Source organism: Nerophis ophidion, linkage group LG15 (genome assembly GCF_033978795.1).
Source record: "Nerophis ophidion isolate RoL-2023_Sa linkage group LG15, RoL_Noph_v1.0, whole genome shotgun sequence".
NCBI classification, from domain to species: Eukaryota; Metazoa; Chordata; class Actinopteri; order Syngnathiformes; family Syngnathidae; genus Nerophis; species Nerophis ophidion.
In genome coordinates this window covers 4,873,189-4,889,659 of record NC_084625.1, presented here as the reverse complement: position 1 = coordinate 4,889,659, position 16,471 = coordinate 4,873,189, and the positions used below count along the sequence as shown (strand labels likewise).

Genomic DNA, 16,471 nt, shown 5'->3' with positions numbered 1-16,471 from the left:
CACAGGAGGTGCTGCACATGATACAACACAGGAGGTGCTGCACATGATACCACACAGAAGGTGCTGCACATGATACCACACAGGAGGTGCTGCACATGATACCACACAGGAGGTGCTGCACATGATACCACACAGGAGGTGCTGCACATGATACCACGCAGGAGGTGCTGCACATGATACAACACAGGAGGTGCTGCACATGATACCACACAGGAGGTGCTGCACATGATACCACACAGGAGGTGCTGCACATGATACCACGCAGGAGGTGCTGCACATGATACAACACAGGAGGTGCTGCACATGATACCACACAGGAGGTGCTGCACATGATACCACATAGGAGGTGCTGCACATGATACCACGCAGGAGGTGCTGGACATGATACCACACAGGAGGTGCTGCACATGATACAACACAGAAGGTGCTGCACATGATACCACATAGGAGGTGCTGCACATGATACCACACAGAAGGTGCTGCACATGATACCACGCAGGAGGTGCTGCACATGATACAACACAGGAGGTGCTGCACATGATACCACACAGGAGGTGCTGCACATGATACCACATAGGAGGTGCTGCACATGATACCACACAGGAGGTGCTGCACATGATACCACACAGGAGGTGCTGCACATGATACCACGCAGGAGGTGCTGCACATGATACAACACAGGAGGTGCTGCACATGATACCACACAGGAGGTGCTGCACATGATACCACATAGGAGGTGCTGCACATGATACCACGCAGGAGGTGCTGGACATGATACCACACAGGAGGTGCTGCACATGATACAACACAGGAGGTGCTGCACATGATACCACACAGGAGGTGCTGCACATGATACCACACAGGAGGTGCTGGACATGATACCACGCAGGAGGTGCTGCACATGATACCACACAGGAGATGCTGCACATGATACCACACAGAAGGTGCTGCACATGATACCACACAGGAGGTGCTGCACATGACACAGGAAGTGCTGCACATGATACCACACAGGAGGTGCTGCACATGATACCACACAGGAGATGCTGCACATGATACCACACAGAAGGTGCTGCACATGATACCACACAGGAGGTGCTGCACATGACACAGGAAGTGCTGGACATGATACCACACAGGAGGTGCTGCACATGATACCACGCAGGAGGTGCTGCACATGATACCACGCAGGAGGTTTTGGACATGATACCACACAGGAGGTGCTGCACATGATACCACGCAGGAGGTGCTGCACATGATACCACACAGGAGGTGCTGGACATGATACCACACAGGAGGTGCTGCACATGATACCACACAGGAGGTGCTGCACATGATACCACACAGGAGGTGCTGCACATGATACCACACAGGAGGTGCTGGACATGATACCACACAGGAGGTGCTGCACATGATACCACACAGGAGGTGCTGCACATGATACCACACAGGAGGTGCTGCACATGATACCACACAGGAGGTGCTGCACATGATACCACACAGGAGGTGCTGCACATGATACCACACAGGAGGTGCTGGACATGATACCACACAGGAGGTGCTGCACATGATACAACACAGGAGGTGCTGCACATGATACCACACAGGAAGTGCTGGATATGATACAAGACGTGAAGGATACTGCTCGCTCTTCTGCTGCCGGCTCAGGGCGCGCACGTTGCTGATGACCTTGTTGAGACCTTTGACCCACTGCTCCGCCTCCTGGGGGTCGCTGGCCATCAGGTCTAGAACCTTCTTCCTGCCCCTGAAGACGATGGAGAAGCAGCGAGCCTCCTCTGTGGGGTCGATGTGCTTGCTGAGACCTTCTGAGCGCCGGCCATGACGCACAGACTCCACCTCGTCGATGGAGACTAAGGCAGAGGAGACTTGGATGATCACTTCCTGCCTTCTACTTTGTCAACAGGAAGTACTTTGTGTCTCCAACTTTTGCACAAAGACCTGATCATTGCAACTTTTCACGTTGTCATGGAAACATTCTGCTTCTTTTTACAAAATACTTTTGTTGTGTATCAACATTTGTGTAGTGTTGTTTTGTGTATCAGCATTTGTGTAGTGTTAACAACACTTGTGTTGTGTAGTGTATCAGCATTTGTGTAGTGTTAATAACAGTTGTATTGTGTTGTGTAGTGTATCAGCATTTGTGTAGTGTATCAACATTTGTGTAGTGTCAACAACAGTTGTTTTGTGTTGTGTAGTGTTAATAACAGTTGTTTTGTGTTGTGTAGTGTATCAGCATGTGTGCAGTGTATCAACATTTGTGTAGTGTTGTGTAGTGTATCAACATTTGTGTAGTGTTCTGTAGTGTAACAAGAGTTGTGGTGTGTAGTGTATCAACATTAGTGGAGTGTTGTGTAGTGTATCAACATTTGTGTTGTGTAGTGTATCAGCATTTGTGTATTGTATCAGCATTTGTGTAGTGTTAATAACAGTTGTTTTGTGTTGTGTAGTGTATCAGCATGTGTGCAGTGTATCAACATTTGTGTAGTGTTGTGTAGTGTATCAACATTTGTGTAGTGTTCTGTAGTGTAACAAGAGTTGTGGTGTGTAGTGTGTCAACATTAGTGTAGTGTTGTGTAGTGTATCAGCATTTGTGTAGTGTTAACAACACTTGTGTTGTGTAGTGTATCAGCATTTGTGTAGTGTTAATAACAGTTGTTTTGTGTTGTGTAGTGTATCAGCATTTGTGTAGTGTATCAACATTTGTGTAGTGTTAACAACAGTTGTTTTGTGTTGTGTAGTGTTAATAACAGTTGTTTTGTGTTGTGTAGTGTATCAGCATGTGTGCAGTGTATCAACATTTGTGTAGTGTTGTGTAGTGTATCAACATTTGTGTAGTGTTCTGTAGTGTAACAAGAGTTGTGGTGTGTAGTGTGTCAACATTAGTGTAGTGTTGTGTAGTGTATCAACATTTGTGTTGTGTAGTGTATCAGCATTTGTGTAGTGTATCAGCATTTGTGTAGTGTTAATAACAGTTGTTTTGTGTTGTGTAGTGTATCAGCATGTGTGCAGTGTATCAACATTTGTGTAGTGTTGTGTAGTGTATCAACATTTGTGTAGTGTTCTGTAGTGTAACAAGAGTTGTGGTGTGTAGTGTATCAACATTTGTGTTGTATAGTGTATCAACATTTGTGTTGTGTAGTGTATCAGCATTTGTGTAGTGTTAATAACAGTTGTTTTGTGTTGTGTAGTGTATCAGCATGTGTGCAGTGTATCAACATTTGTGTAGTGTTGTGTAGTGTATCAACATTTGTGTAGTGCTGTGTAGTGTATCAGCATGTGTGCAGTGTATCAACATTTGTGTAGTGTTGTGTAGTGTATCAACATTTGTGTAGTGTTCTGTAGTGTAACAAGAGTTGTGGTGTGTAGTGTATCAACATTTGTGTTGTATAGTGTATCAACATTTGTGTTGTGTAGTGTATCAGCATTTGTGTAGTGTATCAGCATTTGTGTAGTGTTAATAACAGTTGTTTTGTGTTGTGTAGTGTATCAGCATGTGTGCAGTGTATCAACATTTGTGTAGTGTTGTGTAGTGTATCAACATTTGTGTAGTGTTGTGTAGTGTATCAACATTTGTGTTGTGTAGTGTATCAGCATTTGTGTAGTGTATCAACATTTGTGTAGTGTATCAACATTTGTGTAGTGTTGTGTAGCACGACAACCGCTGTGTTGTGTAGTGTATCAACATTTGTGTAGTGTTGTGTAGTGTACCAGCATTTGTGTAGTGTTAACAACACTTGTGCTGTGTTGTGTAGTGTATCAGCATTTGTGTAGTGTTGTGTAGTGTATCAGCATTTGTGTAGTGTTAACAACACTTGTGCTGTGTTGTGTAGTGTATCAGCATTTGTGTAGTGTATCAACATTTGTGTAGTGTTAATAACAGTTGTTTTGTGTTGTGTAGTGCATCAGCATGTGTGCAGTGTATCAACATTTGTGTAGTGTTGTGTAGTGTATCAACATTTGTGTAGTGTTCTGTAGTGTAACAAGAGTTGTGGTGTGTAGTGTATCAACATTAGTGTAGTGTTGTGTAGTGTATCAACATTTGTGTTGTGTAGTGTATCAGCATTTGTGTATTGTATCAGCATTTGTGTAGTGTTAATAACAGTTGTTTTGTGTTGTGTAGTGTATCAGCATGTGTGCAGTGTATCAACATTTGTGTAGTGTTGTGTAGTGTATCAACATTTGTGTAGTGTTCTGTAGTGTAACAAGAGTTGTGGTGTGTAGTGTGTCAACATTAGTGTAGTGTTGTGTAGTGTATCAGCATTTGTGTAGTGTTAACAACACTTGTGTTGTGTAGTGTATCAGCATTTGTGTAGTGTTAATAACAGTTGTTTTGTGTTGTGTAGTGTATCAGCATTTGTGTAGTGTTAACAACAGTTGTTTTGTGTTGTGTAGTGTTAATAACAGTTGTTTTGTGTTGTGTAGTGTATCAGCATGTGTGCAGTGTATCAACATTTGTGTAGTGTTGTGTAGTGTATCAACATTTGTGTAGTGTTCTGTAGTGTAACAAGAGTTGTGGTGTGTAGTGTGTCAACATTAGTGTAGTGTTGTGTAGTGTATCAACATTTGTGTTGTGTAGTGTATCAGCATTTGTGTAGTGTATCAGCATTTGTGTAGTGTTAATAACAGTTGTTTTGTGTTGTGTAGTGTATCAGCATGTGTGCAGTGTATCAACATTTGTGTAGTGTTGTGTAGTGTATCAACATTTGTGTAGTGTTCTGTAGTGTAACAAGAGTTGTGGTGTGTAGTGTATCAACATTTGTGTTGTATAGTGTATCAACATTTGTGTTGTGTAGTGTATCAGCATTTGTGTAGTGTTAATAACAGTTGTTTTGTGTTGTGTAGTGTATCAGCATGTGTGCAGTGTATCAACATTTGTGTGGTGTTGTGTAGTGTATCAACATTTGTGTAGTGCTGTGTAGTGTATCAGCATGTGTGCAGTGTATCAACATTTGTGTAGTGTTGTGTAGTGTATCAACATTTGTGTAGTGTTCTGTAGTGTAACAAGAGTTGTGGTGTGTAGTGTATCAACATTTGTGTTGTATAGTGTATCAACATTTGTGTTGTGTAGTGTATCAGCATTTGTGTAGTGTATCAGCATTTGTGTAGTGTTAATAACAGTTGTTTTGTGTTGTGTAGTGTATCAGCATGTGTGCAGTGTATCAACATTTGTGTAGTGTTGTGTAGTGTATCAACATTTGTGTAGTGTTGTGTAGTGTATCAACATTTGTGTTGTGTAGTGTATCAGCATTTGTGTAGTGTATCAACATTTGTGTAGTGTATCAACATTTGTGTAGTGTTGTGTAGCACGACAACCGCTGTGTTGTGTAGTGTATCAACATTTGTGTAGTGTTGTGTAGTGTACCAGCATTTGTGTAGTGTTAACAACACTTGTGCTGTGTTGTGTAGTGTATCAGCATTTGTGTAGTGTTGTGTAGTGTATCAGCATTTGTGTAGTGTTAACAACACTTGTGCTGTGTTGTGTAGTGTATCAGCATTTGTGTAGTGTATCAACATTTGTGTAGTGTTAATAACAGTTGTTTTGTGTTGTGTAGTGCATCAGCATGTGTGCAGTGTATCAACATTTGTGTAGTGTTGTGTAGTGTATCAACATTTGTGTAGTGTTCTGTAGTGTAACAAGAGTTGTGGTGTGTAGTGTATCAACATTAGTGTAGTGTTGTGTAGTGTATCAACATTTGTGTTGTGTAGTGTATCAACATTTGTGTTGTGTAGTGTATCAGCATTTGTGTAGTGTATCAACATTTGTGTAGTGTTAATAAAAGTTGTTCTGTGTTGTGTAGTGTATCAGCATTTGTGTAGTGTTAATAACAGTTGTTTTGTGTTGTGTAGTGTATCAGCATGTGTGCAGTGTATCAACATTTGTGTAGTGTTGTGTAGTGTATCAACATTTGTGAAGTGTTGTGTAGTGTATCAACATTTGTGTTGTGTAGTGTATCAGCATTTGTGTAGTGTATCAACATTTGTGTAGTGTATCAACATTTGTGTAGTGTTGTGTAGCACGACAACCGTTGTGTTGTGTAGTGTATCAACATTTGTGTAGTGTATCAACATTTGTGTAGTGTTGTATAGTGTAAAAACAGTTGTGCTGTGTAGTGTATCAACATTTGTGGAGTGTTGTGTAGCGTAACAACTGTTTTGTTGTGTTGCGTAGCATGACAACCGTTGTGTTGTGTAGTGTAACAACAGTTCTGTTGTGTTGTGTAGCATGACAACCGTTGTGTTGTGTAGTGTATCAACATTTGTGTAGTGTTGTGTATCAACAGTTTTGTTGTGTTGTGTAGCATGATAAGTGTTGTATTGTGTTGTGTAGTGTATCAACATTTGTGTAGTGTATTAACATTTGTGTAGTGTATCAACATTGAGTTGTGTTGTGTAGCATAACAACAATTGTGTTGTGTAGCGTGACAACACTGGGTTGTGTAACGTGACAACAATGGTTTGTGTTGTGTAGCGTAATAGCATTTGTGTAGTTTAACAATAGTTGTGTTGTGTAGTGTGACAACACTGTTTTGTTGTGTAGTGTAACCGCAGTTGTGTTGTGTAGCATAACAGCATTTGTGTAGTGTAACAATAGTTGTGTTGTGTATCATGAAAACACTGTGTTGTGTAGCGTGACAACGGTGTTTTGTGTTGTGGAGCGTAACAGCATTTGTGTATGGTAACAATAGTTGTGTTGTGTAGCGTGACAACACTGTGTTTTGTTGTGTAGTGTAACCGCAGTTGTGTTGTGTAGCGTAACAGCATTTGTGTAGTGTAACAATAGTTGTGTTGTGTAGCGTGACAACACTGTGTTTTGTTGTGTAGTTTAACCGCAGTTGTGTTGTGTAGCGTAAAAGCATTTGTGTAGTGTAACAATAGTTGTGTTGTGTAGCGTGACAACACTGTGTTTTGTTGTGTAGCGTAACAGCAGTTGTGTTGTGTAGCATGACAACACTGTGTTTTGTTTTGTAGCGTAACAGCAGTTGTGTTGAATTGAGTAGTGTAACAACACTTGTGTTTTGTTGTGTAGCATAACAACAGTGTGTTGAAATTGTAGTGTAACAGTTGTGTTTTGTTGTGTAGCGTGACAACAGTGTGTTGACTTGTGTAAGGTGATAATAGTCGTGTTGTGTTGTGTGACAACAGTGTATTTAGTTGTGCAGGTTGACAATGGTTGTGTTTTGGAGCATGACAACACTGTGTTGTGTTGTGTTGTATAGCGGAACAAGCAGTTGTTGGGTAGCGTAACAGTTGTGTTGTGTAGCGTGACAACAGTGTGTTGTGTTGTGTAGCGGAACAATCAGTTGTTGGGTAGCGTAACAACAGTTGTGTTGTGTAGCGTGACAACAGTGCCTTGTGTTGTGTAAGCGATGACAACCCAGCAGTTAAACTAAACCATCTGAGTTGTTGCAGCAGCTTAACGATTTCCAGATGAAATATGTCCTCCTTTCCATCCTTTCACCACTGAAAACAGCAACAACAACACAACAACAAAAACAACACAACAACAACACAACAAGAACAGAGTGAGAAAGTTGCCATTAAGCACTTCTATTGTGTGCAACATTGTGAGCATGACTTCTGTGCTCTCTGCGTTGTTGAGCAGCGTCATGCCGCTCAATCACTAAGACAACATGACGACAAAGTAAAAGCTTTGTGCGCACAATCACACATTGGGAGGAGAAAAGGTGACACAATCACACAGTGAGAGGAGGAAAAGTGACACAATCACACACTGTGAGGAGCAAAAGTGAGACAATCACAGTGTGAGGAGGTAAAGTGACACAATCACACAGTCTGAGGAGGAAAAGTGACAATCACACAGTGAGAGGATAAAAATTGACACAATCACACACTGTGAGGAGGAAAAGTGACACAATCACACACTATGTGGAGGAAAAGTGACACAATCACACAGTGTGAGGAGAAAAAAGTGACACTGACACAAACCCACAGTGGGAGGAGAAAAAGTGACACAATCACACAGTGAGAAGAGGAAAAGTGACACAATCACACACTATGTGGAGGAAAAGTGACACAATCACACAGTGTGAGGAGAAAACGTGACACAAACCCACAGTGGGAGGAGAAAAAGTGACACAATCACACAGTGAGAGGAGGAAAAGTGACACAATCACACACTATGAGGACGAAAAGTGACACAATCACACACTGTGAGGAGGAAAAGTGACACAATCACACATTGTGAAGAGGAAACGTGACACAATCACACAATGAGAGGAGGAAAACTGACATAATCCCACTGTGTGAGGAGGAAAAGTGACACAATCACACATTGAGAGGAGGAAAAGTGACACAATCACACACTGAGAGGAGGAAAAGTGACACAATCACACACTGTGTAAAGTAAACATGTGTAATGTAAACATGTGTAACATAAACATGTGTAACATAAACATGTGTAAAGTAAACATGTGTAAAATAAAAACGCATAAACATGTGTAAAGTTGAAATGTGTAGTGTAAATATGTGTAAAATGAACATGTGTAAAGTAAACATGTGTAATGTAAAAACGTGTAAACATATGTAAAGTAAAAATGTGTAATGTCAATATGTGTAAACATGTGTAAAGTAAAAATGTGTAATGTAAATATGTGTAAACATGTGTAAAGTAAACATGTGTAGATATGTGTAATGTAAACATGTGTAATTTAATTGTGTAAATACGTGTAATATAAATATGTGTAAGGTAAACGTGTAAATATGTGTAGTGTAAACGTGTAAAGTTAACATGTGTAAAGTACACATGTGTGAAGTAAACATTTGTAATGTAAACATGTGTAATGTAAACATGTGTAATGTAAACATGTGTAATGTAAACATGTGTAAAGTACACATGTGTGAAGTAAACATGTGTAAAGTAAACATGTGTAATGTAAACATGTGTAAAGTAAACATGTGTAATGTAAACATGTGTAATGTAAACATGTGTAATGTAAACATGTGTAAACATGTGCAAAGTAAATATGTGTAATGTAAACATGTGTAATTTAAACGTGTAAATATGTGTAATATAAATATGTCTAAAGTGAACATGTGTAAAGTACACATGTGTGAAGTAAACATGTGTAATGTAAACATGTGTAATGTAAAAACTTGTAAACATATGTAAAGTAAAAATGTGTAATGTAAATATGTGTTAACTAAACATGTGTAAATATGTGTAAAGTAAACATGTGTAATATAAGCATGTGTAAAGTAAACATGTGTAATGTGAACAGGTGTAAACATGTGTAAACATGTGTAAAGTAAATATGTGCAATGTAAACATGTGTAATTTAAACGTGTAAATATGTGTAATGTAAACATGTGTAAAGTGAACATGTGTAAAGTACACGTGTGAAGTAAACATGTGTAATGTAAACATGTGTAATGTAAACATGTGTAATGTAAACATGCGTAAAGTAAACATGTGTAAAGTACACGTGTGAAGTAAACATGTGTAATGTAAACATGTGTAAAGTACACATGTGTGAAGTAAACATGTGTAAAGTAAACATGTGTAATGTAAACATGTGTAAAGTAAACATGTGTAATGTAAACATGTGTAATGTAAACATGTGTAATGTAAACATGTGTAAACATGTGCAAAGTAAATATGTGTAATGTAAACATGTGTAATTTAAACGTGTAAATATGTGTAATATAAATATGTCTAAAGTGAACATGTGTAAAGTACACATGTGTGAAGTAAACATGTGTAATGTAAACATGTGTAATGTAAAAACTTGTAAACATATGTAAAGTAAAAATGTGTAATGTAAATATGTGTTAACTAAACATGTGTAAATATGTGTAAAGTAAACATGTGTAATATAAGCATGTGTAAAGTAAACATGTGTAATGTGAACAGGTGTAAACATGTGTAAACATGTGTAAAGTAAATATGTGCAATGTAAACATGTGTAATTTAAACGTGTAAATATGTGTAATGTAAACATGTGTAAAGTGAACATGTGTAAAGTACACGTGTGAAGTAAACATGTGTAATGTAAACATGTGTAATGTAAACATGTGTAATGTAAACATGCGTAAAGTAAACATGTGTAATGTAAACATGTGTAATGTAAAAACGTGTAAACATATGTAAAGTAAAAATGTGTAATGTAAATATGTGTAAACTAAACATGTGTAAATATGTGTAAAGTAAACATGTGTAATATAAGCATGTGTAAAGTAAACATGTGTAATGTAAACAGGTGTAAACATGTGTAAAGTAAATATGTGCAATGTAAACATGTGTAATTTAAACGTGTAAATACGTGTAATATAAATATGTGGAAGGTAAACGTGTAAATATGTGTAATGTAAACATGTGTAAAGTAAACATGTGTAAAGTACACATGTGTGAAGTAAACATGTGTAATGTAAACATGTGTAAAGTAAACATGTGTAAACATGTGTAAAGTAAACGTGTAAATATGTGTAATGTAAACATGTGTAATTTAAACGTGTGTGAAGTAAACATATGTAATGTAAACATGTGTAAACGTGTAAATATGTGTAATGTAAACGTGTAATTTAAACGTGGAAATACATGTAATATAAATATGTGTAAGGTAAACGTGTAAATATGTGTAATGTAAACATGTGTAAAGTAAACGTGTAAATATGTGTAATGTAAACATGTGTAATTTAAACGTGTAAATACGTGTAATATAAATATGTGTAAGGTAAACGTGTAAATATGTGTAATGTAAACATGTGTAAAGTGAACATGTGTAAATATGTGTAATGTAAACATGTGTAAAGTAGACGTGTAAATATGTGTAATGTAAACATGTGTAATTTAAATGTGTAAATAGGTGTAATATAAATATGTGTAAGGTAAACATGTAAATATGTGTAAACATGTGTTAAGTGAACATGTGTAAAGTACACATGTGTGAAGTAAACATGTGTAAAGTAAACATGTGTAATGTAAACATGTGTAAAGTAAACATGTGTAATTTAAACGTGTAAATACATGTAATATAAATATGTGTAAGGTAAACGTGTGTAAAGTCAACATGTGTAAAGTAAACCTGTGTAAAGTAAACCTGTGTAAAGTAAACATGTGTAAAGTAAACATGTGTAAAGTAAACCTGTGTAAAGTCAACATGTGTAAAGTCAACATGTGTAAAGTCAACATGTGTAAAGTAAACGTGTAAAGTCAACATGTGTAATGTAAACATGTGTAAAGTAAACATGTGTAAAGTAAACATGTGTAAAATAAACATGTGTAAAGTAAACATGTGTAATGTAAACGTGTAAAGTCAACATGTGTAATGTAAACATGTGTAAAGTAAACATGTGTAAAGTAAACATGTGTAAAATAAACCTGTGTAAAGTAAACATGTGTAGAGTCAACATGTGTAAAGTAAACATGTGTAAAGTAAACATGTGTAAAATAAACATGTGTAAAGTAAACATGTGTAAAATAAACATGTGTAAAGTCAACATGTGTAAAGTAAACGTGTAAAGTCAACATGTGTAATGTAAACATGTGTAAAGTAAACATGTGTAAAGTAAACATGTGTAAAATAAACCTGTGTAAAGTAAACATGTGTAGAGTCAACATGTGTAAAGTAAACATGTGTAAAGTAAACATGTGTAAAATAAACATGTGTAAAGTAAACATGTGTAAAATAAACATGTGTAAAATAAACATGTGTAAAAAGAGACAGCGCTCACAGGTCTGTTTGCGGTTGATGACCTTTTCGGACTCGTGCCAGACGGTCTTGCAGTCCTCCTGCAGGCGGTACAAGCGAGTCTTCTGCCAGGACCGCGACCTCACTTTAGTCAGGAAGCCGCCGATCAACAGGAAGTTGAGATCCTGATCATCCTCTAAACCTGCAAACAAAACACGAGCAACAACTTCATACTCGCGATACTTTCTCCCGCCCGTGCATCATCACGTAACACACCCGCTTAACTCTTTAGCTGGTTAAAATGCATCACTTTTTACACGTAAAGTGCAATACATTCCTTTTTGTCCTCAAAATTCTACATACAATACCCCATAGTTAAAAAATACGAAACGTTTTTTTTTCTTTCTTTTACAGATTTTGTTAAAATGGTATAAATTCAATTTATTCCTCAAAATTCTACATACAATACCCCATAATTAAATTATGAAAATATTTGTATTTTTATTTGGCTAATTAAATAGAAAAAATATAAAATTCATTGAGAGTGGTGTGTCGGAGGCAGAATAACAACATTGTGTGGTACAAAACATCAGTTAGTACAAATAAGTACATAAAGAGTGAGTACAGGACAGTAAACAACATCAGTAAGTACTAATAAGTACATAAAGAGTGAGTACAGGACAGTAAAAAACACGAGTAAGTACCATAAGTACTTAAAGACAGAGTACAAGACAGTAAACAACATAAGTAAGTACTAATAAGTACATAAAGAGTGAGTACAGGACAGTAAACAACATAAGTAAGTACTAATAAGTACATAAAGAGTGAGTACGGGACAGTAAAACAACATGAGTAAGTACTAATAAGTACATAAAGAGTGAGTACAGGACAGTAAACAACATGAGTAAGTACTAATAAGTACATAAAGAGTGAGTACAGGACAGTAAACAACATAAGTAAGTACTAATAAGTACATAAAGAGTGAGTACAGGACAGTAAAAAACACGAGTAAGTACCAATAAGTACTTAAAGACAGAGTACAAGACAGTAAACAACATGAGTAAGTACTAATAAGTACATAAAGAGTGAGTACAGGACAGTAAACAACATGAGTAAGTACTAATAAGTACATAAAGAGTGAGTACAGGACAGTAAAACAACATGACTAAGTACTAATGAGTACATAAAGAGTGAGTACAGGACAGTAAAAAACATGAGTAAGTACTAATAAGTACATAAAGAGTGAGTACAGGACAGTAAACAACATGAGTAAGTACTAATAAGTACATAAAGAGTGAGTACAGGACAGTAAACAACATGAGTAAGTACTAATAAGTACATAAAAAGTGAGTACAGGACAGTAAACAACATGAGTAAGTACTAATAAGTACATAAAGAGTGAGTACAGGACAGTAAAAAACATGAGTAAGTACTAATAAGTACATAAAGAGTGAGTACGGGACAGTAAAAAACATGAGTAAGTACTAATAAGTACATAAAGAGTGAGTACAGGACAGTAAACAACATGAGTAAGTACTAATAAGTACATAAAGAGTGAGTACGGGACAGTAAACAACATGAGTAAGTACTAATAAGTACATAAAGAGTGAGTACAGGACAGTAAACAACATGAGTAAGTACTAATAAGTACATAAAGAGTGAGTACAGGACAGTAAAAAACACGAGTAAGTACTAATAAGTACATAAAGAGTGAGTACAAGACAGTAAACAACATGAGTAAGTACTAATAAGTACTTAAAGAGTGAGTACATGACAGTAAAACAACATGAGTAAGTACTAATAAGTACATAAAGAGTGAGTACAGGACAGTAAACAACATGAGTAAGTACTAATAAGTACTTAAAGAGTGAGTACAGGACAGTAAACAACATGAGTAAGTACTAATAAGTACATAAAGAGTGAGTACAGGACAGTAAAACAACAAAAGTACTAAGAGTGAGTACAGGACAGTAAACAACATGAGTAAGTACTAATAAGTACATAAAGAGTGAGTACAGGACAGTAAACAACATGAGTAAGTACTAATAAGTACATAAAGAGTGAGTACAGGACAGTAAACAACATGAGTAAGTACTAATAAGTACATAAAGAGTGAGTACAAGACAGTAAAACAACATGAGTAAGTACTAATAAGTACATAAAGAGTGAGTACAGGACAGTAAACAACATAAGTAAGTACTAATAAGTACATAAAGAGTGAGTACAGGACAGTAAACAACATGAGTAAGTACTAATATGTACATAAAGAGTGAGTACAGGACAGTAAAAAACATGAGTAAGTACTAATAAGTACATAAAGAGTGAGTACAGGACAGTAAACAACATGAGTAAGTACTAATAAGTACATAAAGAGTGAGTACAGGACAGTAAACAACATGAGTAAGTACTAATAAGTACATAAAGAGTGAGTACAGGACAGTAAACAACATGAGTAAGTACTAATAAGTACATAAAGAGTGAGTACAGGACAGTAAACAACATGAGTAAGTACTAATAAGTACATAAAGAGTGAGTACAGGACAGTAAACAACATGAGTAAGTACTAATAAGTACATAAAGAGTGAGTACAGGACAGTAAACAACATGAGTAAGTACTAATAAGTACATAAAGAGTGAGTACAGGACAGTAAACAACATGAGTAAGTACTAATAAGTACTTAAAGAGTGAGTACAGGACAGTAAACAACATGAGTAAGTACTAATAAGTACATAAAGAGTGAGTACAGGACAGTAAACAACATAAGTAAGTACTAATAAGTACATAAAGAGTGAGTACAGGACAATAAACAACATGAGTAAGTACTAATAAGTACATAAAGAGTGAGTACAGGACAGTAAAAAACATGAGTAAGTACTAATAAGTACATAAAGAGTGAGTACAGGACAGTAAACAACATGAGTAAGTACTAATAAGTACATAAAGAGTGAGTACAGGACAGTAAACAACATGAGTAAGTACTAATAAGTACATAAAGAGTGAGTACAGGACAGTAAACAACATGAGTAAGTACTAATAAGTACATAAAGAGTGAGTACAGGACAGTAAACAACATGAGTAAGTACTAATAAGTACTTAAAGAGTGAGTACAGGACAGTAAACAACATGAGTAAGTACTAATAAGTACATAAAGAGTGGGTACAGGACAGTAAAACAACATGAGTAAGTACTAATAAGTACTTAAAGAGTGAGTACAGGACAGTAAACAACATGAGTAAGTACTAATAAGTACATAAAGAGTGAGTACAGGACAGTAAACAACATGAGTAAGTACTAATAAGTACATAAAGAGTGAGTACAGGACAGTAAACAACATGAGTAAGTACTAATAAGTACATAAAGAGTGAGTACAGGACAGTAAACAACATGAGTAAGTACTAATAAGTACATAAAGAGTGAGTACAGGACAGTAAACAACATGAGTAAGTACTAATAAGTACATAAAGAGTGAGTACAGGACAGTAAACAACATGAGTAAGTACTAATAAGTACATAAAGAGTGAGTACATGACAGTAAAACAACATAAGTACTAATAAGTACATAAAATAGAAGATGATGTGTTGAAGGCAGAAAAACAACATTGCTGACATTTCTTTTCCAGCCGCTGATCACCAGACTTCCTGTGGGCGGGGCCAACAAGACGCTTGACTCATTTTCGATTTGAAGGGAGGGGTGTGTGGGGAGGGGGAGGAGGGGGGGCAGCTTGCATGTTGACAACAATGTCATGAAAGTGAAAGTAAGAAGACTCTGAACAAAATCTCGAAAGCGTTCACTTTTTACACATTTTATGTTGTATTTTAATTAATTATGTTGTATATTAAAAATATAATAAAAAAATGAACATGTACTGATAAACTTGCATAGTTACTTATTTACCTATTTGTTTACTTATTTACTTGCTTAACTTCTGAATTACTTATTTACCTATTTCATTTCTTATTCATTTACTTACTTACTTATGCTCGTAGACCGCCTTATTCCGAAATAAAATAAATGTATTTTGTCCAGAAAATTCTACACACAATGCCCTATAATAACAATGTGAAAGGTATGAATATTCCATTTTTAATCTGAATGACGTTTTAGCAAACCTTTACTGAACTAAATCTGGAAAGTATTCACTTTTTATACATTTTATGTTGTATTTTATTTTTTTATCCTGAAAATTCTACACACAATACCCCATAATGATAATGTGGACATTTTTTTTTTAAATGTTTGTAGATGTAATAAAAATATAATAAAAAAATAACATGTACTAACAGCCTTATTTACTGATTAACTTACATAGTTACTTATTTACTTGCTTAACTACTGAATTACTTATTTACCTATTTAATTTCTTATTTATTTATTTACTTACTTATGTTCTAATTTACTTACTTACAGTACATAGACAGCCTTATTCCAAAATAAAATACGTGTATTATGTCCTCAAAATTCAGAATTATGTTTTTATACAATATTTCTCAATTAGTTTTTATCTGAGTAAGAAACATTTATCCATGACAATATGGAGAAGCTGCTGATGGTGTGTTTGACAGAAAGGTAAAAGTCCACTCTCCAAGGTAAACACCTTACATTATTATTACATTACTTCATACAACTAGGGGCGGCATAGCCCGGTTGGTAGACCGGCCGTGCCAGCAATTTGAGGGTTGCAGGTTCGATTCCCGCTTCCGCCATCCTAGTCACTGCCGTTGTGTCCTTGGGCAAAGCACTTTACCCACCTGCTCCCAGTGCCACCCACACTGGTTTAAATGTAACTTCGATATTGGGTTT

The 16,471-nt window shown here is 36.3% G+C and overlaps 1 protein-coding gene across 3 annotated transcripts in view; it reads right to left on the bottom strand.

The window, feature by feature from the left end:
- The window catches only part of plcd1a (phospholipase C, delta 1a), an 88,226-nt gene that overhangs the window by 61,239 nt on the left and 10,516 nt on the right, over positions 1-16,471 (bottom strand). For 2 of the 3 annotated variants that reach the window (XM_061921273.1, XM_061921272.1), the window contains exons 2-3: positions 11,713-11,871; positions 1,643-1,871 (exon numbers count right to left, since the gene is read on the bottom strand). In XM_061921273.1, the coding sequence (XP_061777257.1) occupies positions 1,643-1,871; positions 11,713-11,871 (388 nt within the window). The remainder of the gene's footprint in view (positions 1-1,642; positions 1,872-11,712; positions 11,872-16,471) is intronic. The other variant, XM_061921274.1, reaches the window with a different exon arrangement.